At 43.4% G+C, this 25,833-nt stretch overlaps 1 protein-coding gene across 6 annotated transcripts in view; it reads left to right on the top strand.

Annotated features, from left to right (window-relative positions):
• Positions 1–25,833, top strand: part of SIL1 (SIL1 nucleotide exchange factor) — a 286,621-nt gene that overhangs the window by 104,310 nt on the left and 156,478 nt on the right. For 5 of the 6 annotated variants that reach the window (XM_047831100.1, XM_047830845.1, XM_047830696.1 and 2 more), the window contains 2 exons: positions 17,381–17,495; positions 23,997–24,132. In XM_047831100.1, coding sequence (XP_047687056.1) covers positions 17,421–17,495; positions 23,997–24,132 — 211 coding nt within the window. In that variant the 5' untranslated portion in view covers positions 17,381–17,420. The remainder of the gene's footprint in view (positions 1–17,380; positions 17,496–23,996; positions 24,133–25,833) is intronic. The other variant, XM_047830933.1, reaches the window with a different exon arrangement.

Genomic DNA, 25,833 nt, shown 5'->3' with positions numbered 1-25,833 from the left:
GACTCCTGGCAGGCTGGGATTTGGTTGGTGGCATCTTGCAGAGCTCCCTGACCCTACCTGCTGTCACAAATCCTGTTGTATCCCCTTTGTACACATGCTTGAATGTCTTGTGATACACCACTCTTAAGAAGAGCAGATACCAGATGGGAGAAGTGTCTCTCTTGGGTTTATGTATGTGTATAGACCTATATTTTTAAATACACTAAAAAATAAATTGTGGCCTGGTTTGGCAGTTTTCCATGCTCAGAATGTGTTTCTTATGTTCTTGATCCCCTATGGAGACCAGCGGAGATATGAAAAGAATCCACCTCGTTAGGAGATTCTAGAAGGAAACTGGGCTCTCTGGGTACTTCCTCAGGGTAAGGGCTCCTCCTCTTTTACAGACTGCCAAGGCCAGGGCCTGGGAACTGTTCCCCCAGACAGTGTGCTCTGTGCCAGTGTCCAAGGATTTTAAGCAATTTCATTAAGTAACTAATAGACTGGGGGATATTTAAAGTGTGATTTTGTTGACATTAAACACAGTTATTTAAATATCAGTTAATTAGTGCTTTTTAATATTGCTTCTTGAACTCAAGTTTGGTTACTGTAGTTGATGTAGATACTTGACAAACCCAAGTTCAGTGTGGAGGCGTGGGGCACAGTTGAGCACGGACTTGGAGGAGGAGAGGAAGAGAGAACACATAATTTACAGCTGCTGAAATAATTCAGCTGTTTTCCTTGCTGATTGCTCTCCTCCTCTGTGCTGCTGATGCAGTGAATTGTTAATGGGATGGGCTCTTGCTGTTCCAATCAGGGTTGGGATGAGGCCATTTTGATGGGAATAAACTCAGAGATTGGGAGGAACATTTTTAAGTTTGAATCTAAAGCCACATTCCCAATCAATCCCAGCACAGGATCTAACCTTTGGGGTGTGCTTTGATACGAGGGCTGCATCTGCTTTAGTGAAAGCAGGGACTCAGCTTTGGAATGCTGTTGATTGGGTAATGAGGGAAAGTGGGGAGATGAGAATTTAGGGCTGGGGTTCAGCTTAGAGGGTACAGACAAACTGAGTTGCCCACAAAAAAGAGAGCTCTATGGAGGGCTGGTGAGCCCTTGGAAGGATTCCCTGCCTGAAAAATCTGCTTTGTACTTGTACCTGGGTGGATGTCAATATTCTGGATTAAGGTGTTGATGTACTCACCTGTACATTACCTCCACCTACTCTTTCATTACATAGTTATTTATCAGCGCTCCTTTTATTGAGTTCTTGCTGTGGCCTTGACCTTGCACTAGCTAGGGATGGAGGAGTAGATGAGGAATGAGTTTTGCCTTCAGGGAGTTCATATTTAAAGTATAGATTGGTGGATATTAGGACAGCAGCATGGAGAATTGTGGGAGTACATGGAGGACCAACAAAATACGGCAAATGAAACCCAGCAGGATATGAACACTGATCATCTAAGTTGGGCTTATCCCAGGAATGCAAGGGTGGTTTCACATTAGAATATCTTCACATAAAATTTGCTATATTACTAGGTTAAAGGGGAAAAAAAAATTTTTGTGATCATCTTATAGATGTAAAAAACACACATAAAATTTAACATCCATTTATGATAAAAACAGCTGTGTAGAAATAAAAGGGGACTTCTTTACCTTGACAAAAAGAATACCTATCAGAAAAACTAAAGAAAACATCATTTTTGCTGCTTAAATTTTTAGAAGAGACAACAGTGTAATGAATGTACCCATGTGCCCATTGTCCAGTTTCAGCAGTTGCCAACTTGTGGACAATCTTAAATTTTTTTTTAATGTGGTAAAATAGGTATAGCGTGAAATTTGCCATTTTAACCATTTATTTTTATTTTAGAGAGAGAGAGTGCAAGTGGGGGAGAGGGGCAGAGGGCAAACAAGAGAGAATCTTGACCTGAGCTGAAATCCAGAGTCAGACGCTCAACTGACTGAGCCACCAAGGCACCCCATTTTAATCATTTTTAAGTGTATTATTCAGCAGCATTAATTACATTCAGAGTATTGTACAGTCATCACCACTATATACTAAAACTTTTTCATCACCCCGGACAGAAGCTCTGAACCCATTAAGAAATACCTTCCCATTACCTCCCCTGTACCCCCAGCCATGGTGACCTCTAATCTACTCTCATCTCTGAATTTGCCTATTGTAGATACTTCATGTAAGTGGAATTAGACAATCTTTGTCCTTTTGTGTCTGGCTTATTTCACTTGGCATAATATTTTTAAGGTTCATCCATATTATAACCTGCATCAGAACTTTATTCCATTTTACAACTGAATAATCCATTGTATATATATGCCACATTTGAAACCTCTATTAAAGGCCACCTGGGTGGCTCAGTTGATTAAGTATCCAACTTTGGCTCAGGTCATGATCTTATGGTTCGTGAGTTCGAGCCCTGCGTTGGGCTCTTTGCTGACAGCTTGGAGCCTGGAGCCTGCTTTGGGTTCTGTGTCTCCCTTTCTCTCTGCCCCTTCACTGCTCACACTCTGTTTCTTTCTCTCTCAAAAATAAATAAACATTAAAAATAAATATCCATTAAAAAATCCATCCATCTCTTGATAGATACTTAGGTTGTTTCCACCTTTTGGCAACATTGACATGCAAGTATCTTTTTGAGTCCCTGTTTTCAGATATTTGGGTGTATACCTAGGAGTGGAATTGCTGGGTCATATAATTCAATGTGTAGCTTTTTGAAAAACTACCAGAGTTTTCCAGAGTAGCTGTACCATTTTACATTCCCACTGGCAGTATACCATATTTCCAAATCTTTGCCAGCAGTTGTTTTCCCTTAAATTTTTTTTTTTTAAATTGTAGGCATCCTAATAGGTGTCAGATGGTATTTCATTGTACCTTTGATTTGCATTTCAGTAACCACAGCTGGTAATGAGCATCATTTCATGACCTTATTGATCATTTGCATATCTTCTTTGGAGATATCTTCTTTGGAGATACCTTCTTTGTTAATCTCCTTTGCTGGTTTTTAAACTGGGGTGCTTATCTTTATGTTGTTGAGTTGTTTACATATTGTGAAAATTAAACCTTTATCAATATGTGATTTTTCCTGTTTGGTGGGTTTTCTTTTCATTCTCTTCCTAGTGTTATTTGAGGCCCCAAAATTTTGATGGAATCAAAATTGTGATGGATTCTAATTTATCAGTTTTTTCTTTTATTGCCTGTGGTTTTAGTATCCTATTTAAGAATTTATGGCCCAATCATAAAATTTTTGCCCTTATGTTTTCTTGTAAGAATTTTATAGTTGCACTGTTAAATTTAGGTCTTCCATCCATTTTTAGTCAATGGCACCCTTGTTAAAAATCACTTGACTGTAGATGGGAGAGTATGTGCTTACCTTTTGTCGATACCATACTGTTTTGATTATATTAGCTTTGTGGTAAAGTTTTGAAATCAGGATGTGTGAATCCTCCAACTTGGTTCCTTTTTTTAAAGATTGCCTATGAATCTTAGAGTGAGTTTTTCCATCTCCTTGAAAAACACTGTTGAGATTTTGACAGAGATTGCATTGAATCTATAGACTGCTTTGGATAGTACTGTCATCTTGACAGTATTAAGTGTTCCAATCCACCCAGAAAGTTTTTCCATTTATTTAGGTTGTCTTTGATTTCTTTTAGCAATGTTTTGTAATTTTCAGTGTACAAATTTTTTCCTTTGGCTAAAGACCTTCCTCCTTAGTTAAATTTATTCCTGGATACTTTTTTTTTTTTTAATTCTATTTTAAATGGAATTATTTTCTTAATTTCCCTTTTGGATTGTTTGTTAATAGTATAAGAAACACAACTGATCTTTGAGGATTGATGTTGTACCTGCAGCTTTACTGATTTTATTAGCTTTAACAGTTTGTTTGTTTGTTTGTTTGTTTTGTAGATTCTCCAGGGTTTTCGACATCTAAATTCATGTCATTCGTATATAGAGATGGTTTTGTTTCTTCCTTTCCAGTAGGGTATCTTTTATTCCTTTTTCTTGCCTATAGCTCTGGCTAGATATTCTAGTATTAATGTTGAATATAAATGATACAAGCAGGCATCCTTGTATTGTTCCTGATCTTGGGGGAAAAACTTGTAACCTTTCACCATTGATGTTAGCTGTGGGTTCTTCTTATATGACTCTCATCATATATGCCCTTTATTATGTTAAAGTTCTGTTCTTAGTTTATTAAGTGTTTTTAGAATGGAAGGATGTTGGATTTTGTCAAATGCTTTTTGGGTATCAATTGAGATGATTTTTTTCCCCTTTGTTTTATCAATATCTGTTAACTGGATTAATTTTCATGTGTTGAACCACCCTTGTACCTCTGGGATAAATAACACTTGATCATGTTACACAGTCCTTTTAATATGCTGCTGAATTTGGTTTGCTAGTGTTCTTTTGAGGATTTTTGCAGATATATTTATATGGGATATTGGTCTGTAGTTTTCTTATAGTGTCCTTGTCTTTGGTGTTCGGATAATTTTGGAGTCAAAGAATGAGTTAGGCAGTGCTCCCATTTCATCTATTTTTTGAAACATTCGGAAGGATACTGTTACGTTTCTTAACAGTCACTTGGCTGGCCAGGAGGCCCTGGGCTGTGTGGCATGATGGTACCTATTTGGAACTCTGGTCTTGAAGCTGGGCCAGGTCATCTTTTCCATACTCTTTTGTCTCAGCACCTCCATCTTGGCCACCTGTCTAGGGAACCATTCATACTGATGATGCGCACTGGCAGGTGACCTGGTAAACAAGGTCTACTTGTTAAGTTGGACTCTAGGATTGCAGCTTTGCCCTTGTACTCTCTCTTTGGGCTGATGGATGGTTCATCTGTTCTTGGGCTTGCCAAACAGGAACAAGGCTTCTGAGCCATCTCAAGGACCATATCAAGTCAGCAGACAAGGGAGAATATTATGTTGAGAATAATACTTCTTTTAAATGTTTTCTCATATAGCTAGCATTTCAGGAAGAAAGACTCCATTGAGCATAATTTCCCATAATTCTAACTTCATAGCTGATCATGGAGGTGGTCACACTTTTTTTCAGAGTAGTAATTCCTATGTGTGTGCTTTTATGTTCTGCTTCTGCTCAAAAATATGTATCTGTGTTCATGTTAGCATCACTATCCATAGTTCACCTATTTAAACATTTTTTTCACCTGTTTTAATGACAACACTGTTTTCCATTGTGCTAGTCCAGATGACACCTTTTGAGATTGTTGATTTGTTCAATCAGCAGATATTTTTGAGTGCCAGGCACAATGCTGGGTGGTGAGGATACAGCAGTGGGTTAAGTGGACAATTGTCCCTACCCTTATGGAGCTCCCAGTCTGGTGGGTTCTAGTTGTTACAGGCCTGTGAAATGGAATTCCATTGACCATGTTACAGCCTTGGAGAGGATGACAAGGTTGTGTAGTCCCTAGCCCTGGCTCCTATCGCTGCGTTCTAAAAAGCAAGCAAGGCCTTGGCAGGACAGTGGCAGTTCTGCTTGTTAACTGGGCTCTCAGTGAAGCCCAGGATGGGGAGCCCTGGGACCATGGCAGAGTTGACTCTGAAATGGGACTGCTGCAGCAGGGAAGACTGCTGTTTCCTAGGCAATACTCTGCTTAATATTTTTAGTGCGTGGTCACGGCAGAACTAAATGTGGTTTCTGATCCCAAATTGGTAATAAATGTAGACATATTTAGAGTCAGAAACAATGCATTTAAAATCCTCTGCTCCTTAATGGTCCTGCCAAGTGCTGAGTTTAGGTTTCTTTGTTTCTTGGCTACCTACCCAGCCTCCCACCATCTCTTGGAGAAGGCACCCGGATTTTCTTTGGGTGTTAGGTGGGATTGTGAAAGCCGTGAGTTATGGCTCCCTGAGCTGTGTTGAGAGGCATCAGATTTTTGTGTTTCTGCCCACATATGTAAATGTGTACATTTAAAAATTCATCCTCCTTTCAAGTTTTTAAGAATCTGGGATTATAAATAGTCTTGGACTCTCAGGCGTGTTAAAAATAAAATATGATGTTTCAGTTGCTGATTTACCTGGAAGACATAGTCAGTGCCAATGTGATAGTAGCGAGTTCTGTGTTTGGTGACCTGTCCTTATGGTGCACTCATTGTTTCTGTAAGTTAATGCTATTTTCTTGGGGCTCCTGATTTAGTTTAAGGAGGAACCTAATTGTTGCTCATTTCATCCGTTAAAAGTTGTAATTTGTGTCTCAAGTTGCCTAGAGCGGTATTTATTTTCTCATGGTATATTTCTTAAGTTGGCTTTCTTTTTGATAATTGTGCTGTCTCAAATTCTGTTGTGGAAAGCCATGTTATCCACTAATTGTGAACGGGACGTTAGCTCCCTTGAGGGCAGCAGTGGTATCTTTTGTATGTTCTGTTCTGAAGTATGGTGCTCAGGGGACTGAGGCTGATGGTAAAATATCTTTGTGTGGTATCTGTTTCTAGAGTGTGAATCTGGATGCTTGTAATCCAAAGTGCCAGAGTGCCTAGCACAGAATAAGGGTTGGTGTTCTTAGTGATTTGCACATAGTCCATTTGGAGCTATGGACTGGAAGTCATATCTTCCTTCCTATCATAGTTTCACTAAGAGGCTCTGACCTCCTCTGGAAGCTTGGAGACAGCAGGAAAAGATGAACTCTGATTCTGCCCCAGCCCCAGGTTGTGTGTGGATGAATGTGTGAAAGTCCTTGGTATTCTTTGGAAGCAGGCTATCGAGAGAAAGCCCATTGTGCCTACTATCAGGAGATCCATTCATTATTTTAAAGGAGAGGGAAGAAGGAGGCTCTGGTCCCTTATTCCCTGGATGCCAGCTGACCCTGTCTAGAGTGATCCACAAAATCTAGGTCTCTTGAATTTGTCCTGGCTATTCCTGCCTTCCCTCTTCCCCTCTTAGAGGTATTGGAGTTTGAAGACAGGCCTGAGACACCAGGAAGCTGGATTCTGAAGTGGCCATTCTCAGTCACCTCTTCACTGGGCACTGATGCAGAGCCAGCCAGCATTGCTAAGGTTTGAGTGGAAATGCCTCTGTAGCCACCTAGAGTGTAGTGCAGGTGTGTAGGCAGGCCTGTGGCTCAGGGAAACTGGGTTCCAAGGAAAGACTTGATTGTCAGAGCACAAGACAATTCTATAAGGGAATGAAGCCCTTACTGCTTTTGTTTATCCTGTCCTTTATTCAAAATTTTCTCTCACAGTAGTTGTTAATGAGAGCTACAACCTTCTTGAGTCCTCACTTTGTTCAGGTACTGTACTATATGCTTCATAACATCTCACTTAACACCAAGAACCATCCTGCAAAGTAAAGTAGTTACTATCAAGTCCATTTGTAGATGAAGGAATGGAAACCTGGAGAGGTTAAGCAGCTTGCCTAGAGTCCCACAACTAGGTGAGGTGACCTGGCTTGACTTTCGAAGCCCACATTCTTTTCATTACACTGGAGTGGAGATGGAGTAGAGTATACCTTCTAGTAACCTTGGCTGTTATCAGTCATAGGCTGGTCACTTTAAGAACATTAGGCAGGATCAGAGAACAAGTAGAAGAAGTAGGTCTCCTTGCCCACTCTCTGTTGGGAGCTTGTAATCTAGGGCCCAGGGGGAAGTAAACTGACCGGGTCTGGGGTATTTCTCTAATTCACCTTGTCACTTACTGGTGTGCTTAGGAAAACCACATTCACCTTTTTGGCTTCATTTTCTTTTGCCATGTAGAGGTAATCCTGTCCTAAATGTTTTTGGGATGGGGAGTGGGGATGTCAGGATCACAGACTATTTGGAAATAAGCTTGGATATCATCTTGGCCAATATAGTTACTCCTCCCCTCTGCTTCATTCTCACCAGACAGTTGGGTATATATGAGGGGAGTGTTTGGGGGTTGGAGAAGAAAGATACTTTCACTTCTTGTATAGCTGAGAAGTCTGCATGATGGGAGGTTAAGAGGTGAAGACACACAGGATGCCAGGGACCCGGCTGCAGTCTTAGTCAAGGATGTTCTTCTTCTTGAATATCTGTGCCTCCTGTGTGAGCTGGGCTGTGCCAAGGACATTCACCAATCAAAACATATGTGTGTGAAAACATATGTGTGTGTATGTGTGTGTGCGTGTGTGTGTGTGTAGTGTAAAAACTTGGGACATGGTAGAGGTGGGTCTCTCCACAAGAGGGCCCCAATAGGCTCATTTAAAAAATTTTCTCCTGACACAGAATGTGTGCCTTTGTATCCATTCACACTGTTGAAGAATAAGTAAAATGAGTCCAGTTTCTGTGGCTGATTCATAGATCACTGGAAAGGCAGCGTGGTCTATGGAAAGAGGATGGGTTCTGGGCCAGATTGGCTTTGAATCCTGACTACCACTCTGGCTGCATGAACTTGGGCAAAATATTTAACCTCTCTGAATTTCAGTCCCCTCCTGGGCAGAATGAGAACCTTGTCAAATGGTTGTTGCGAAGAGTAAATGAGTTTAGAACTTTGCTTGGAGCATAGCAAGTACTCTATAAATGTTGACTATAATTGCTCTTAGACAAAATTTATTTTCCTGTGGGTGGTCCAGATACTGATTTGAATCCTAGGGGATTTGGTGTCATTGGGGTATTTCTCTCCATCCTGTATTACAAAGTGCAAGAACTAAAACTTCTGAGCAGTTTGGGGCATGGGAGAGCTCAGAGAATGTGGAGTTGTGTCTGGTGGGAGTTTGTTCTTAAAGACTTTGCCTCCCTGCTCCCTCCTTCTGCTGGTGTGACTGTGCCTGTCTCTGTCCTGAAGACATGTGTGTTGGAGGGGGTAGCTCTACACAGTCATAGAAAACCATTGTATGGCATTAGAGGATCCATCTTTAGGACCTGACCACTGGAGCCAATTCTTTGTCTTCATTAAGAGACTCAAGTGATAATATTGAAAAAATTGGATTTAGAGAAGTGGCCCCAAATCTCCCAACTTCAATGGACCCACTCAAGCTTTCAAAGCAGTCTACCTTTGTGCCTCTATTTCTTGTCTCATGTACCCTCTTTTGAAGGGCCCTCTGGTGGCCTTATTGCCAAACCCAGTGGATCTTCTCATCCACATTCTTTTTTATTTTTAAAATTTTTTTTTACAGGGGCGCCTGGGTGGCTCAGTCGGTTAAGCGTCCGACTTCGGCTCAGGTCATGATCTCGCGGTCCATGAGTTCGAGCTCCGCATCGGGCTCTGTGCTGACAGCTCAGAGCCTGGAGCCTGTTTCAGATTCTGTGTCTCCCTCTCTCTCTGACTCTCCCCTGTTCATGCTCTCTCTCTGTCTCAAAAATAAATAAATGTTAAAAAAAAATAAAAAAAATTAAAGAATTAAAAAAAAATAAAATAAAATTTTTTTTGCAGCAGAGGCAGGAAAGACAGAGAATCTCAAGCAGGCTTTATGCATAATGTGGAGCCCGATGTGGGGTTCGATCCCACAACCCTGGGATCATGATCTGAGCCAAAATCAAGAGACAGACGATCAACCTGCTAAGCCACTCAGGTGCCCCTCTCATCCTTACTCTGACTGATCTCTTGACATCATTGCCTGGAACTTGATTTTCTCAGGATTCTCTCCTCTGTTGACCTTTGTGATTCTGCACCATTGTCCTCGTTCCTTGTTTGATTGCCTTGCTTGCTTTTTTCTTTTCCTATATTCCAGCCATGACTTGAAGATTGTTCTTGCTCTTTCTTTCTCTCTGGGTTTCTCCCTAAGACAGGGAGTCTATTCTTGTTGCTTTGCTTATTGCCTCTGTGCTGATGGCACCAACATTCTTACCCTGCCCTAACCTTCTCTGCCTCTTTGTATTCAATGGGTGTGAAGTTACCAGAGACTTCGTGGATCCACTGAAAAGCTCCATGCCAGAAGGCATTGAACTGTGGTTATTAATGTAGCTATCAAGTGCCCTCACTGTTGTTTAGATCTTTAGCAGTCCAAATGGAGATTGGGTCTTAAAACGCTTTTCTAGCATTTAGTTTTTTGATAGCCTTGTTTGAGTAAGGATAGGTCTAGAGAGGGCTGACCTGGGCTCCCATTTGCTTTGTCCCTTTTGCTTTTGCTCTCTTTCTGCTTGTCTTTTGATTTCTTTTAGCTGGAGCCACTGTCTTTTGTCTCTGAGATTGCAGTTTTTTGCTAATATGCTTATCCACCTTCTTAAAGATCTGTTTCCTTGCCTACTAAGGTAGGGATGGGAGTTGTTATGTCTCTCACCTTTTGGAGTGCAGAGTATCAAGAATGCCCCCTTCCTATTTCTTTCCATGTTGTCCTCCTCCCAGGGCTCTAGTCCCCACTGGGCTCATGGAATTCTTGGCTCTGTGTGCTCTCAGGTGGGGCCAGCACTGTCCTTATATTGCTACTGGGAAAGCCTCTCTTGGGCTCTCTTTTGAAGGCATGTGCATGAGTGGATTTTGGCTTTGTAGCTGTCTGTCCAGGCAGAGGCTTAGGTGAACTTTCTACCTCCAACAGCCTCCTCTAGTTAATTTCCTTCTTGAGTCTGTTGAGAGCAGTCTGTATTTGCTCAGCCCTAGGCATGATCTCAATATTTGGGACAGATACTGTCCCCACTACACAAATGGTCAGTGGGTAAGGATGTTCCATGTCCAGCCTCCCAGCCAGTAATGGACTTAGTTATGGGATTAGAAGCCGCATTTCTTTTCTTGTTCATAGGCTCTTTGGATTTAATTGCTGTTTTCCTCCTGACTTGCTGTGTAGTTTATGGCTTAGGGGGAAAGAGACTGTTTGCCTGACTATTCCAAATTTATTTCTTTTGTCCTTTAAATTTTTCTTTAAAAATCCATTTCTTTTCCTAAGCGTTTGCACATTGTTTTCTCTTGTCAGGACTGTCCTTCCAGTGTCCTCTTTGCGTTGTTTCTTCAGCTTCGTATTTGCTCAGATTAGGCGGTGAGTTTGTTTGTGTAGAGGTGAGTGACCGTGTATGTGTATATGAGTTTGTGCAGCCCATAAATAGTAATGAATGTGTGTCTGTAGGAAGAGCTCATCCTCTAACCTTCAGTCTGTAAAGCAGAAGGTTGTTTTGACAGGTGTTCCTGCATTTGGCAGTTCTACATGGTGGTGGCCTGGCTCTCTGGACACAAGTATGCTGGGAAAAGCATTGAGTGCGCTGGGTCTGCCTTGGGGCTCAGCAGAAAACTGGCTTTCATCTCTCCTTTTTCAGCTGGGGGTGGGTGCTCTTCCAACATCTGTTTCCTTCACCTCTTGGGCGAAGATAGCCAAAAAAAAAAAAAAAGGCTTTGGTCCTAAAGTTTGAGATATAGGGCCAGCTAAAGAATGTGTAGATTCTGTAAGTGGCAGAGCTCTGGAGAGTTGTACCAGGGTGCCTGGACTGGCTCTGATTGTCTGTGTGTCCAAGGGCAGGTCATCATCCCTACTCTAATGATAAGTAGGTGCCAGGTGCTTTGTTAAGCATTTTCCATATTTTTATTTAATCCTCTCTAACACTCTTTGAGGTAGGAGCTCTTACTATGCCATTTTACAGATAAAGAAACTGAGGTCTGGTAAGTTGTATTCAAGATCACACAGCTAGGAATAGACAGAGCTAAGAAATGGCCTTCGATCATTCTGAATCTAAATTCATGTACTAGACTTTATATCCATGTTTTTATCTTTTTGCTTCAATTTCCTTCTTTTAAGATAGAAGTAGGAATTCTTGCCCTTTCACTTTTCTAGATTTGGAGAAACAAATACATGGACACAAACTGTAGGTTAAGAATGTGAGCATTTTATGAGGTGGAATTCAGAGTGGCCTCAGGCAGTTTGCTGACGTGACTCTGCCTGCCCAGGACACTTGTGACCTTTTCCTATTCTCACTCTTCTCTGGCCCTGAGACTGGAGAGCAGCCACTGTCCGTGGGGTCTGCCACCCATCTAAGAAGCTTTCAGAGATCCAGCACTCCCACTTCTCCTTTGGCTTCTTGCCATCCTCATCACATTCTTTTGTTTTCCTGCCTTGAGAGAAGATAGAAGTTACAGGAGGAGTCTTTTTTATCCAGGGCCTAGTCCTCTCCCCCAGTCCTATCTGAATTGAGTAGAGGACATGAGGCCCCAAGAGAGGCAAGGTCTAGAAAGTCGAAGGGCCTCCTCCTACCCATGCCACAAGCATCTGCTCTGGGCTGCAGTAAGCTGATAATACAGATTGCTGGAGCATCTACCCTCAATTTACATAAAGGTACAGCCTACAGATGGCCAGTTTTGATAGAAAAAAATGGACATTTCATTTTTAGTCCTTATTATCTTCTTGTCCCAAAGCCCAAGGATACTTAAGGAAAGAGTAACTGCTGAAACACTGAAATGTGTTTCCCTTTCCCAGACTGAATGATGGTGTTTGAAGTCAGAAGAAGACCGTAATGTGAAGACCTTGGTGTGTCTTCCAGTGAGAGCCAAGAATGACAGGAAGGTTTATTTTGCAGGGTGTACAGGGGCAGGTGATGAGGCAAATCCAGTGTTAGGGGTGGTAAGTAGGGTTTGGGAAGGGCACTAACATCAGCCCAAGTGTGCCAACTGTGCCTCAAAGGGATGCCATGACTTTGGCTTTACTTAGGTTATTGTCTGAGGTTTTCTTTTTTTTTTTTTAATTTTTTTTTTCAACTTTTATTTATTTTTGGGACAGAGAGAGACAGAGCATGAACGGGGGAGGGGCAGAGAGAGAGGGAAACACAGAATCGGAAACAGGCTCCAGGCTCTGAGCCATCAGCCCAGAGCCCGACGCGGGGCTCGAACTCACGGACCGCGAGATCGTGACCTGGCTGAAGTTGGACGCTTAACCGACTGCGCCACCCAGGCGCCCCTGTCTGAGGTTTTCTTTAGCTGCTGCTGCTGCCCAGATACTTGCTTGTGATGTGGGATGTCAGCTGTCCTGGTAAAACACAGCTGTGTGCCACCTCTCTTTAGTCTGTTTCCACACTCCCCCACCCTCACCTTCAGCCTAAAGCCCAGAGAAAACTGCGTATTTTCTACTTGTTACTTGTTGAGTAAGGACCAAGACCAGGTGACGTGGCTGCAGGCCAGACTGCTTAGCAGGACACAGGATACCATCACTGATGCTTGTGTGTGCCTGTATGTTGCAGAATTTGCACTTGCTCTTAGGGTACCCCTGCAAAGCCTGGGAAACTGTGACATATCTTTTTCCCAGCCTCACTCCTCCTGTCTCTCCTCAGGCACCTCCTCCCTGCAACATGTTCTGTCTCTTGGTGTTTCATGGAGAAATATATGGAGGCAGTAAATAGGTCAGGTGTGCAGTCCATGTGGAATTACTGGGGGGAGACGAAGGATCCATTTGTGAATCGATGTCTCATCCTTAGTATTGGCATAAAATGCTTTTGAGGGCATTAGTGTGTGTGCAGGAGATGGAGGCTGCTGGGAACCTTGTGGGAGCTGCCATTTCTCTCGCCACCTCCCCTGCCCCCTCCCCACGCATTCCCCTTCCCACTTCGGGGTGGGGGTGGGGTGGGGAAGCTGCTGTTTGTGTATCAGCTGCCCTCGACCTCTTTTTCTTCAGTCTCTTCTGGATTTCCTGCTCATTTGTCTTCTTTGCCCTTGACTAATTCATTCTCATTTATCTCTTCCTCCTCATCTTTTCCCCCAGCATCAATTCCAGTGTTTATCCCTGGCTGTAAGAAGGGACTGTTGAAGTGTGTGTGTGTACATCCATGTACACTTGAACACTATTCATGCAGGGAAAGGAAATCTGTGACTTTGGGGATAATCTTTGTTTTTTCTTACGGTTTATTTCCTGATAATGCACCCTGCTTCCATTCTGTATTTTCCTTTCCCCCAAAGGCTGAGGATTAAGAAAGGTATGGGGCATTATAGGAAGCTCCAGGGCTGTCTTTTCTTGGGACCCATCTCCCTGGGCCTTTCCAGCCCTTTCATTCCTGATGTGGAAGTCTCTGCTTGCTCCTTGTGCATGCTCACCAAGCCTGGCCACTGCCCCCTCCCCTGCCACGCACACTCAGGTATGGTCAGGCACCTGTCCAGAACCTAATGCTGTGTTGTGAACTCACTCCCCATCTTTCCGTATGATTGGTGCCCCAGGGAAACAGGTTGCTGGGGAAAGCTCATGTGGCACTCAGCCGCTCCATTTTATCGACGAAAAAAGAGGGGAGAAGCTGGCAGAAAGCAAAGGCTTTTGCTGCTGGGTGAGTGTAGCAGCTATTTTTAGTGCCCAAGCCTTTGCTTTTCCATTTGGCTATGCTTTTTTAGCACAGTGCCGGTCCAGCAGGGCTGTTTTCCTTTATGGTTCCAGATGTCCTTAGGGAAAGTTTCCGTCTGCCTCTGAGAAGGTGTGGGCTGGGCAAGTCGGTAATAACTTCTGACAGTGGGTTCAGGTAGGACTTTGGGTCCCACTGCAGTCATGTTAAAGGACCAATTTCTTGAGGTGGAGCACGTAGTGGGGCAGGAATAGGAAAGAGAAAAGGTAAGCACCATAATCTTCAGAGATATTCCCCTATAACTGATACAGTTAAGCTTTTTTTGAATACATGGCCTAATGAGATATTTTAGGGCTGAGTGATCAACATTCAAACCTTTTATAAGGGCTTGAAGTAATGCTGACATGTTTTGACTTTTTCCTTTTCTTTCTTTTTCTTTTTTTTTTTTTTTTTTGAGACAGAGACAGAGCATGAGCAGGGGAGGGGCAGAGAGAGAGGGAGGCACAGAATCTGAAGCAGGCTCCAGGCTCTGAGCTGTCAGCACAGAGCCCGACGCGGGGCTCGAACTGAAGGAGTGTGAGATCATGACCTGAGCTGAAGTCGGACACTTGACCGACTGAGCCACCCAGGTGCCCCTGTTCTGACTTTTTCTAAGGCTTCTTAAAATTTTTAGCTTGTTTTATTTCTCTTTCTGCCTTTCTTTCCTAGGCCATTTGCCAGTTTTTTTTTTTTTTTTTTAAAGTACACGTGTTTCTCTTTAAGATTTCATTTAAATTCCCATTAGTTAACCTACAGTGTAATAATGAGTTTCAGGTATACAATATAGTAGTTCAACAATTTGGATTAAGTTCTCTTGACTGCCACTCTAGTTTACTGACCAAAATTGTTGTACCAAGAAACTCTGTACCCATTAAGTAGTAACTCCCCTGGTAATCTATAATCTTCTTTTTGTCTCTGTGAGTTTGCTATTCAAAAAAATTCATTTAAATAGAATCATACAATATCTGTTCTTTTGTGTCTTGCTTATTTCACTTGGCATAATGTTTTCAAGGCTCATTCATGTTGAAGCATGTGTCAGAATTGCATTCTTTTTATGGCTGAATAATATTCCATTGTATGTATACACAACACTTTAAAAATATCCATTGATCTGTTGATGGATATTGGGGTTGTTTCCACCTTTTGGCTATTGTGAATAATGCTGCTGGGAACATTTGCATGGAAGTATCTGTTTGAATCACTATTTTCAGAACTGTTGGGTAGAATAAATACCTAGGGGTAGAATTTCTGGATCTTAAGGTAATTCTGTGTTTTGCTTTTTGAGGAACTGCTAAACTGTGTCCCACAGCAGCTGTACCATTTTGCATTACCACCACTAATGTATGAGGTGTTCCAGTTTGTCTACATCCTTGCTAATATTTGTTATTTGCTTTTTAAAAAAATTATAGCCGTCATTGTTGTTTATGTATCTGGTTATTTAAATTTTTTTTTTTTCAACGTTTATTTATTTTTGGGACAGAGAGAGACAGAGCATGAACGAGGGAGGGGCAGAGAGAGAGGGAGACACAGAATCAGAAACAGGCTCCAGGCTCTGAGCCATCAGCCCAGAGCCCGACGCGGGGCTCGAACTCACGGACCGCGAGATCGGGACCTGGCTGAAGTCGGACGCTTAACCGACTGCGCCACCCAGGCGCCCCTATGTATCTGGTTATTAAACCCTATCAGAGAGAGGTGATTTGCAAATATTTTCTCCCATTTTGTTGGCTGTCTTTTCAATCTCTTCATAAGGTCCTTTGAGGCACAAAAGTTTTCACATATTGATGGAGTTTAATTTAGTTATTTAAAAAAAATTTTTTTTTTCAACGTTTATTTATTTTTGGGACAGAGAGAGACAGAGCATGAACGGGGGAGGGGCAGAGAGAGAGGGAGACACAGAATCGGAAACAGGCTCCAGGCTCTGAGCCATCAGCCCAGAGCCTGACGCGGGGCTCGAACTCACAGACTGCGAGATCGTGACCTGGCTGAAGTTGGACGCTTAACCGACTGCGCCACCCAGGCGCCCCTAGTTATTTTTTTTAAATCACCTGTTGTCTTGGTGTCATTTTTGAGACACTACTACCAAATATAAGGTTATGAAGATTTCCTCTATATTTTCTTGTAAAAGTTTAGCTTTTAAATTTAGGTCTTAGATACATTTTGAGTTAAGTTTTGTACATGACAAAAGGGTAGATTCCATCTCATTTTCTGCATGTGGCTATTCAGTTGTCCCAGAATAGTTTGTTGAAGAGACTATTTTTTCCCCATTGAATGGTATTGGCACCCTGTTGAAAATCATTTGAGTACACATGATTATTGCTGTGTCCTCAGTTCTATTCCAATGGTCTTTACATCTGTCCCTTATGCCAGTACCACACTGTTTTGATTACTATTGCTTTGTAATAAGTTTTGAATTCAGGAAGTATGAGTCTTCCAACTTGGTTCTTTTTTTTTCCTACATCTTTGGGTCTACTTTGGGTCCCTTGAAATTCCTTATGTATTTAAAGAAGGATTTCTCCATTTTTGTAACAGCCTTGGTATTTTGATAGGGATTGCATTGAATCTGCATATTGCTTTGGGTAATATTGTCATCTTAACAATATTAAGTCTCTAATCCATGAACATGGGATATCCTTTTATCCTTTTGTTTTGATTTTAACAGCTACTAGGGCCTGTACTTCGGATAGTTGGGCCATTTGAAAAGTGATGTGTAAGACTTAGTGGCTTGGGAATATGGAACTTTGCTGGTTGATGGGATACTGATGGCATCTGTTTTCAGATATAATAGTGAGCATGGTTTAGAAGTGAACGGTTATGATGACTTATGAGGATTTGGACCCATGTCTCTTGATACACAAATCAGTTGGTTAGTTTATTTCTCTCCTTATCATAGCCAATATCACCCTGTACAACCTGACAATAAGTTGATAGTGAGGAAGGAAGGGACCCCAACTGTTGTATCTCACATGAGAGTCTTGCTTGGCTCTCTGCTTCCAACCAAGGCATATCTGGTCATGAGTGGCTGGACTCCTTATGGTAGCTGGAAGCTTCCTTTAGATCTTCTCCTGTGGTAGAAGGAAGACCTTTGATACATCTGTGCAGGAAATGTCTGATATCCATTGAACACATGACATCATTGGAATCACATTGCTGGGGGATCAGGCACCAGCTTCCTGCTTACCTTCTGTCTTCTTTGTTTACATTCCTCAGGTCTCTAACTGTGCCTCCCCAGGGCCTGCCCCCTTCTAGGATGGCTCTTCCGGGAATGCTGCTCGGGCTGCTGATGGCTTCCTGCTTCACCTTCTGCCTCAGTCATCAGAACCCGGTAAATTTCTTAATACAAATAGAAGAATCCCTGTAGGCTCCAAGAAAGCCTCCATGCCACCAAGGCTTTTGTGGGAGTAGGGTGAGCTTTTATTTTTCTTACAGGAATGTGGTTAGCACTGGGTCAAGGAGTATGTGTACTCTCCTCCCCACCCCACTGAGTCCTCTGGCCTCTGTTTAAAGCTCATAGCATAGGGGCACCTGGGTGTCTCAGTCGGTTAAGTGTCCGACTTCTGGTTTTGGCTGAGATCATGATCCCCTTATCATTAGTTTGAGCTCTGGGTCTGGCTCTGTGCTCACAGCGTGGAGCCTGCTTGGGATTCTCTCTGTTCCCCTTTCTCTCTGCCCCTCACCCACTCTCATGCCCATGCACACTTTGTCTCAAAAGAAAGGAAGGAAGCTCATGGCATAGTTTCCCTTTGGAGAAAATAGGATGATGATATGGTAATACTGATAATGTTGATGAGGTTATCATGTACCAATTATTTTAGTAAGTGCTTTATATGTATTCTCATTTAATCCCTCCAAAACCCCTAAGAAGTGAACAACTACAGTTATTATCCCTCATTTTCAGAAGGAGACTGAGGCTCAGAGACATTAAGTAACTTGGCCAGAATCATTTAGCCAGTTTGTGGCAGAGTTGGGAAAATCAGGATTCTCCCCAGGAGCTGGTTGCCTGTGTGGTGAGCACTAAGTAAGACTCACTTCTTCCTCTACTCCTGTCTTCCTTGTGCTTTTTCCATCTGTCTCTGTCTCTCCATTCTCTTTTCCTCTGTCCTTTTTCTTCCTCTTCTTTTTAAGCCTCTCTTCATTAACCTAGACCTCACTGCTTAGGCTTTCTGTCTCTGTCACAGGCAGGAGTAGAATGACCAAGAAAGCCCTGAGCTTGGCCTGGCTGCAGCATGCTAAGACTCCTGGCCCCGTTTGCCTGGCTGGCCCCAGCGATAAGCTGTCCTTCACCAGCTCCCAGTGTCTCCTCTTTGCTTTCCCCTGAGAAGCCTTGACTGTCAGCTTTCTGACAGTTTCCCCTTACCCTGGCCACCTTCCTCAACCCCAGGGTCTCCTGCTAAATGTTGGGTAACTGTTGAAGGCTTTGGAGTGGAGGGCCTTGAAGTGCAAATGACAATTGTGATGAATTTAATAGCAATCCAGCTCAGCTGAGGTTTACCTCTGGCTCATGGCAAGCTTCCGCCTTCTCTCTGAAGTCATTTGTTTTTTCTCTGCCTTTCTGCTCACTTTGTGGAGCAGAAGAGGAAGTACAGTTAGGAGTCACGAATCCTTTTGAGCTTTTAATGTTCTCTAAGATCTTACTGGTGCTAGTTTTTTTTGGCCTTTTCCTCAAGGATAATGAGGATGAGATTCCATTGGCCCCTGAGGGTGGGACTGGCCACAGCCTGAGTTAGGGGCTGTCTTTGTCATAGCCTAGACCAGAAAAGCACCCAAGTGTCTGGAGGGATCAGGGCTGTGTACTCCCCTCCCTCCCCGCCCCCGCTCAACCTGCAGCTCATGAGGATCCGGTGCTTCCCATGATGAGCTTTAGCAGATGCACAATTAACAAAAACGTGCTGATGAATTTGCTTAAGGACTGTGTGTTAGTAAGTCCCTTTTGGATAATAGTCCAACCAAATAGATGAGCTTTCAGAGCCATAATTATTCTGGCCCATTTATATTAGCTCTATTGAGTCTAGTCTCAGAAAAATGTTAATACTGACTTTCATCAACAGAAGCTACTTTTATCCTTATGTCTGTTCCTAAGCTGTATCCATTTGTCATAATCTTTCATCATGTGCTAAGCACAAGTAGGAGTTGAAGCATCTTTTCTCTCATACCGTAAAAATTGCTGCCCTGTTGGCATTTAAAATCCAAATTATGCAGTCAGCCACCTTCACAACAGTGAAAATGGGTGGTGGGGTAGCTGGGGGTGTTTATGATCCTTTATTCAGAGCCTTGAGTCCAGGCAAGAGGTCCTGGTGGCCTGGAATTGTCCTCTCCAAAGGCATTTGTACAGGTTAATGGCTACCCAGGAAAGATCGTGTGTATCAGGGTACGATCTTCTGCTGTGATACCTCCCTGAGATGCCACAACTTAGGAGCAGTGTGGATGCTGAAGGGATGGGGTTGTGTAGTATACTGGCCTTCAAAAAGTAGTGAGTATGAAGGAGGTAGTGGAATCCAGTGGAAGGAGCACAGACCATTGGTAAGTGGCACCCCCTACTTTGGCAATTTGGCCATTTCTGAGCTTTGTTTTCTCATCCGTAAAATAGGGTTGATACTTCCCTCTTAAGATTTTAATGTAGATTATGCGTGATTTGTATGCATATATAAAAATATATATGAAGCACCTAGCTTTGGGACTGGCAGAGTATGGTCAATAAATGTCAGCTGTTATTTTCAGTAAAAGGGTGTCTGCTTTTATGGTTTAATATAGGGCTTTGTTAGTCAGGGTCCTAGCCCAAAATACTGCCATGGCAGTCTGTCTCTGTCACAGCGTCTGTCAGCTTACCATTAGAGAGATTCATTCATTCTCCTGGATCTTGAAGGCTTTGGTCTTTAAGAATCTCTTACTCAGATACAAGTGCAAGGAAGTGAGACATGGTAAGCTGTTGTCAGCTAACACCTTAGCTGGATTTCTTGCCAGTCAGTTGAGAGGAGATTGGTATTTGGAGTGATGGTGGCAGGGAAAAGAGTGCTGAGGTTTCAGTATGGAAGGGAGCCCTGAGAAGCCAGCTGAGAGGGCACCAGAACATGGGGGGTTTACTTGTTGACCAAGGGCTGGCTGGCTTCTCTCACCCCTTGGTCTTTATCTTCTGTTGACAACCCTTCCTGGGCAGAGAGAGGCTAGTCTTGCTTGTCCTTTCTCTGGGACTGTGGTTTGTTACTTGGACCGTGAAAGCCTTCCCTTTCCCCTGAGGGGGTGGGGGTGGTGGGGGTGTGTGCTGGTAGATGTGCTAAGGTGATCTCAGTGTGCCCTTCCCCCCCTGCCCCTTCATTCCCTCAGTATGCAGGGCATAGCCATTAGGACACATAACTAAGAACAGAAACACAGAAGTGAGTCAAAATTCATGCATGGGCTTTGGAGACAGGCAGGCCTGGACTTAAATTTTTGTCTGCTTTTCTCAGCAGTGTGATTTTTGCTCAGGCCCGATACCTGTCCTCATCTATAAAATGGGAATAAAATTTGTGCTCCACAGATGAAACTTGGGTGAGTTGTGAGGCATGGAAGGCACTTTAGCCCAGAGCTACAAATGGTAGTTGCTGTTACCATTGCAGTCTCATCCCCATGATGCTGCTTTTCCTCAAAACCTTTCCTGGAATGCCCCTTTTGAACTGACTCCCTCAGTGCTTGTCAGATGTGATTTGGGCAAACAGTGCCAAGTTGCTCAGAGTTAGATTTGGTGAATAGGGTGAGCTGATCACAGGAGCACCAATTTTTTATCACCCCTACTAAAAACAGATTTGTACTATAAAATAATGGCAGATTGTGTGTATCTGTGTATGTGTGTGTGTCGCTTAAAATCTGGTTCAAAGGTGACACCAACCGGAAGGTCAGAAAACATTTTCAGCAGTGGTGGGATTACTGTGAAAGTATTTAGCCTCCCTAGAGCCTGAGGCATGCGGCTCAGTGGTTCATCGGTCTCCATCTTGAATCTATTAATGTTGAAAGAAATGTGGAAAAAGAGAATGAACACTCCCCCAGCCTAGTGTTTGAAGGGTTTTCTGCCATGTTTTCATCATTCCCCTTCCTATTGCCTCTTACTGCTTCTCTTAGTGACAAGGATTTGGTTGCTTGCTTACAGCTATACCTGCCAGCAGTTACCTGACTAATAGACTAAAGCAAGAGTTGCAATTTAAAGCTTAGAGAGGTTTAGTTTGGCCGTCTTAGTGTTCTAAAATACAAAAATTTTATGTAAAAATCATCTGTTTTTCTGTTTTCTCTTTTTCATGGCAGTGGTGGACCAGCTGAGTAGCAGCTGCGTTCCTTAGTCAAGGCAGGAGGGCTCCAGTTTTCACAGCCCCCCAACAACCTGTTGTTTTACTGCTGGCCCTACCTGGCCCCTGGAGGCATTTGACCCCCATACTTCTGAGGTAAATTCTATTTATATTCTCCTAGTCCCATGGTCTAGTGTGTGGTGCTTATGGCAGAGGCTGGCCAGCATGGCTCGGCCCTGGATTACATGGGTTTTGAGTATTTGTAGACAAGGTATTCTTTGTTCTGCGATGTGGGGCTAGTGCCTGGGTTCTAGTAGATGTGGCTCCTTTGGGCTTTCCTCAGTCCAAGGCCTCCAGAAGACATACCTGCCTGTGGGACAGGGTCGTTTCTTCATTCCTTTGTTCTTGGATTACAAACTTAGTCCTTTGCTGGGCATTGGGGTACATTGGTGAAAGAGACTCACATAGAGCCTGCTCTTAGGAAATCTGGCTTTAGGCCAGTGTCTCCTGCCACTCTGTCTTTCCTTTAGTTTCCCAAGCATGTCTACTCTTCTCCTAGCTTTCTTTTGAGCTCAGATCTGTGCAAGCTTCAAGTTGAAGGTAGGAGGCATTTGACAGCCAGGCTGCACAGGTGAGACCACAACCAAAACCTGACCTGCCTGAATAATGTCACAGTGTGTAGTCACTGTTGGATGTCATAGTACAGACTCATCCAACCTGGAACCTGTGATGGTCTTTACATGTAATAAGAGTAATGGCTACCATGTATCTGGGGTCTAGTGGTTTACAAGATAGTTCCTCATCTAATGTATGAGTTAGATGTCATTAGTATTTCTGCTTTAAAAACGTGGAAATAGGCTTAGAAAATTAAGTAACTTTCTGGGAGTCACAATAAACTGGGATTCAAACTTCAGGTTATCTGATGTGGAGCTTAAGTTCTTAAGTACTATTGCTGTAGTCTTGGCCTCTCATTACTTGGGATATGATTTGAGGGCCTCTTCTTGTCCAAGATCTCTTCCTTACTGGTCCTTAACAAGATTTGAAATCCTGTCATCTGAATTTCATGCCTTTATTTCTTGTTAAAATGTTAAAAACCCTTGGAGGGGCATTACATTGTTATCATGAATACTTTAACACCTTGCCCTTCCCTCTGACAGCTAATTAAAGATCAGACCCTGAGGGACAAGATAGGTGGGGATGCATATCTGGAGCTGGGGTGTTGCTTGCAAGAGATGCATTACTGCCTCTCATGCAAGGTTAGGATTATTGGGAAGCCAAAATGAGATGTGTGTCAAGTTCCTTGAACAGGTTTGAGTTCATAGGAATTCACGAAATGTGCTCACTGTTAATAGGGGAAGACTTGGGAGGTGAGAAGGTTGAAATAACCTCCTGGTGTACTAGTGTGGGTTCCTTCTTGCTATGCCAGAGCTCTAGAACCCTCTGGTTCTATTTTCCAGAGGTCTGACTGCTTTTATGCAAGAAAGGTTTAAAAATTGGACACGAAGAATTGGAGGCTGGGAAGGAGCAAAATGAATAATACTTTGTATTTATCTTGCATCTCTGTCTCCTGAGCTCACGATGCTCCACAGACACCATCTCATTAATCCTCCATGCTCTCTGGGGGGTGGAAGGAAACAGGTTTTAGGAAGAGGTTTTCAGCTGTGGCTTCTTCCTCCCTCAGCCGGACCAAACTCCCAGCTTCCCACTTGCAGCCATTTCACCATGGATTGTTATGTCCCAAGTGGTCATTTATGCCCTGTAGGCACCCTGGGGAATTGCCAGGCTCTTATTGTGTCCTGCTGGACTGCATAGGAATCAGTTGGGCCTCAGCTGGCATCTTTGGTATGTCTGGGGTGGCTATTTGAGGATTTATTCTCCCATTGATATGTGTTTTTTCATATATATATATATATATACACACACATGAATATATATATGTATATATATGTGTATATATATAATGTTTATTTATTTTGAGAGAGAGACAGCACATGTGTGCACAGGGGAAAGGCAGAGAGAGAGAGAGAGAGAGAGAGAGAGAGCGAGCATGAGTATGGGAGGAGCAGAGAGAGAGAGGGAGAGAGCAAATCACAGGCAAGCTCTGTACTGTCAGCACAGAAGTCGACCTGGGATTCTATCTCATGAACCATGAGATCATGACCTGAGTCGAAATTAAGAGTCGGATGCTCAACCGACTAAGCCACCCAGGTACCCTAATGTATCTTTTTTATTTGTAAGAGCAATAGGTAGGAGTTTTAAACATCATACAGTATAGTAGCATAGAAAATAAAAAGTAGAAGTCTCTTATTGTCTCCTTTGCCAACCCTTCTTCCCAGTATGTTCCCTTAACCTCCTTGAGATAGTATTGAACTTTGTGGAGTTTTTCCTTAGGTATGTAAAAAGTGCTATGTATGTATAACACATGCTGTGTTCATTTAACTGTATCACTGTGGTCTAAACAAGGCTAGAGAGGGGAGGAGTATGGAGGAGAAGAGTATACAACCCAGGCCATGCTCTCTATGCCTCGTGCCTAGTTCTGGTGGGTCACGCCCTGTGTTTTCTTTTCTCTGAAGGAGTTTGCGCTCACCAGCCCAGAAAAGAGCAGCACCAAAGAAGCAGAGAGAAAGGAAACCACGGCAGAAGAGGAGCTGGACTCTGAGGTCCTGGAGGTGTTTCACCCAACCCATGAGTGGCAGGCCCTTCGGCCAGGTACCAAGCCCAGCTCCATGTGAAACACATTCTGGATTCTAAGTGCATATGTCCTTCGTGCCCACAGGGCTGCTTTGAAGGAGCAGAGGCTCTGGCCCACTGGAGGGGAACAGTATGGTCCTTTGGGGTGATGGCTGTTGCTGCAGGGCTCAGGGACTTTCATTTTCCAGCAGAACAGAGATTGCGGCATGTGAGTGCCGTGAAAGGAAGGCAGGTGGTGGGTGGCCGAGCTTTCTGAGCAAGTGATAGAAAACTTTCTTTCCTTGCACTCTTCTGAAACACAGGAGAGGCAGTGACATGTGCCTCACTCTGCAAATGCTATTTTAGGCTCTGCTGCTCGGCTCAATGCTGCTGAAATATTGTTCACAGGAGAGTACTGAGCACCGATGAGGGGCAGGAGTATTCTGTTGTTAAAGGAACTTGTGCCAAGAAACAGGGGCTGGTCCTGGCCTGGTTTTTAAATGGGGCATCCTCAGAAGGAACAACTTTCTAGCCCTTTTAAGAACCTGGAACCATTGCTTAGAAAGTAACCAGCATTTGTGGAGTGTTTACTATATTCAGGTATTGAGTTAGGTGCTTCATGTGCATAATCCTGTTCAGTCTTCACAGTAGTAACTGTGATGATCTTCATTGTCTTAAGAAAACATTGGCTCATTGACCTAACTCACTGAGCTAACTTGTCCTATGCCATTGACCAAAGAGAGCCTAGACCCACCTTCTTAACCCTTGTCCTTCTAGTCCCAGCCATTCTTGACGGTAACCACACTATGATGACACTGGAGTCTGTTCTCAAGAGTAGGCTTTTGTACTTTTCACTGTGACAAGGTGGATGGCAAGCCCTGGCAGCTGCCACAGTGGAGTTTCATCAGTCGATGCAAATATTCATCACCATGTCCTCACTGCCCCCATTGCTGCTGTGCTGGCAGGGGCAGCATTTACTGTGCCAGCCAACTTTGTGGTAGCACTGTCACTCCTACTGGGCTTGCATAAGGGTAGTTGGTGCCATTGAAGAGTGATAAAACACCAAGGAAGTGAAGTAGGAAGTAATGGCATAGGGGGTAGAAGGAGGTTTTAGGAATAGAGGTACTGGGTTGAACAGATCTAACCTCTGACTGTCCTCCCCCACCTTCATTGAGAACTGAGCCCGCTGGGCCTTGAGGACCAAAACAAGAAGACTCAATGGGTTCGGGTGTGGAACATATGGACTGTTTCTACTGGTTTTATGAGGTTAAAAGTGCTCGAATCACTTCTAATCAGGCAAGTGCCTAGAGCAGATGGAATTCAATGTCCCGTGGCCCCCAGTCCTACCTTTTCTGTTCCTGTGGCACCCTCCAAGGCCCTTGTCCACATTGCAAAACAAGCATGAAAGTTCTGACCTGGGGACCTTGCCCAGCCGTCTGGCAGTGGGGTTGCTGTATTAATGCTTAAATAGAAGAGCCTCTCTCTCTAGCCTTGGGGAGGGAGAGCCAGAGCATTTGTGACAAGGGCAGGCAGAGGGCTCTGAACGCCTCCTGGAGAATTAGAATGGAACACATTATTTTTACAGTTAACTTGATACCCCATTACATTTAACTTGATACCCCATTGACATCACCCTCTGTCTTCTAGTTTGTCAAGACCCTCTTGTAAAATCTGCACCAAATTTCCTTGAGCCTGCCCCAAAGGCTGGTATGTTGTAGTTGAGCACAACACTCAGACCCC

This window comes from Prionailurus viverrinus, chromosome A1, assembly GCF_022837055.1.
Source record: "Prionailurus viverrinus isolate Anna chromosome A1, UM_Priviv_1.0, whole genome shotgun sequence".
NCBI classification, from domain to species: Eukaryota; Metazoa; Chordata; class Mammalia; order Carnivora; family Felidae; genus Prionailurus; species Prionailurus viverrinus.
Note: the sequence above shows the minus strand (reverse complement) of the source record. Positions and strands in the feature narration are given on the sequence as shown.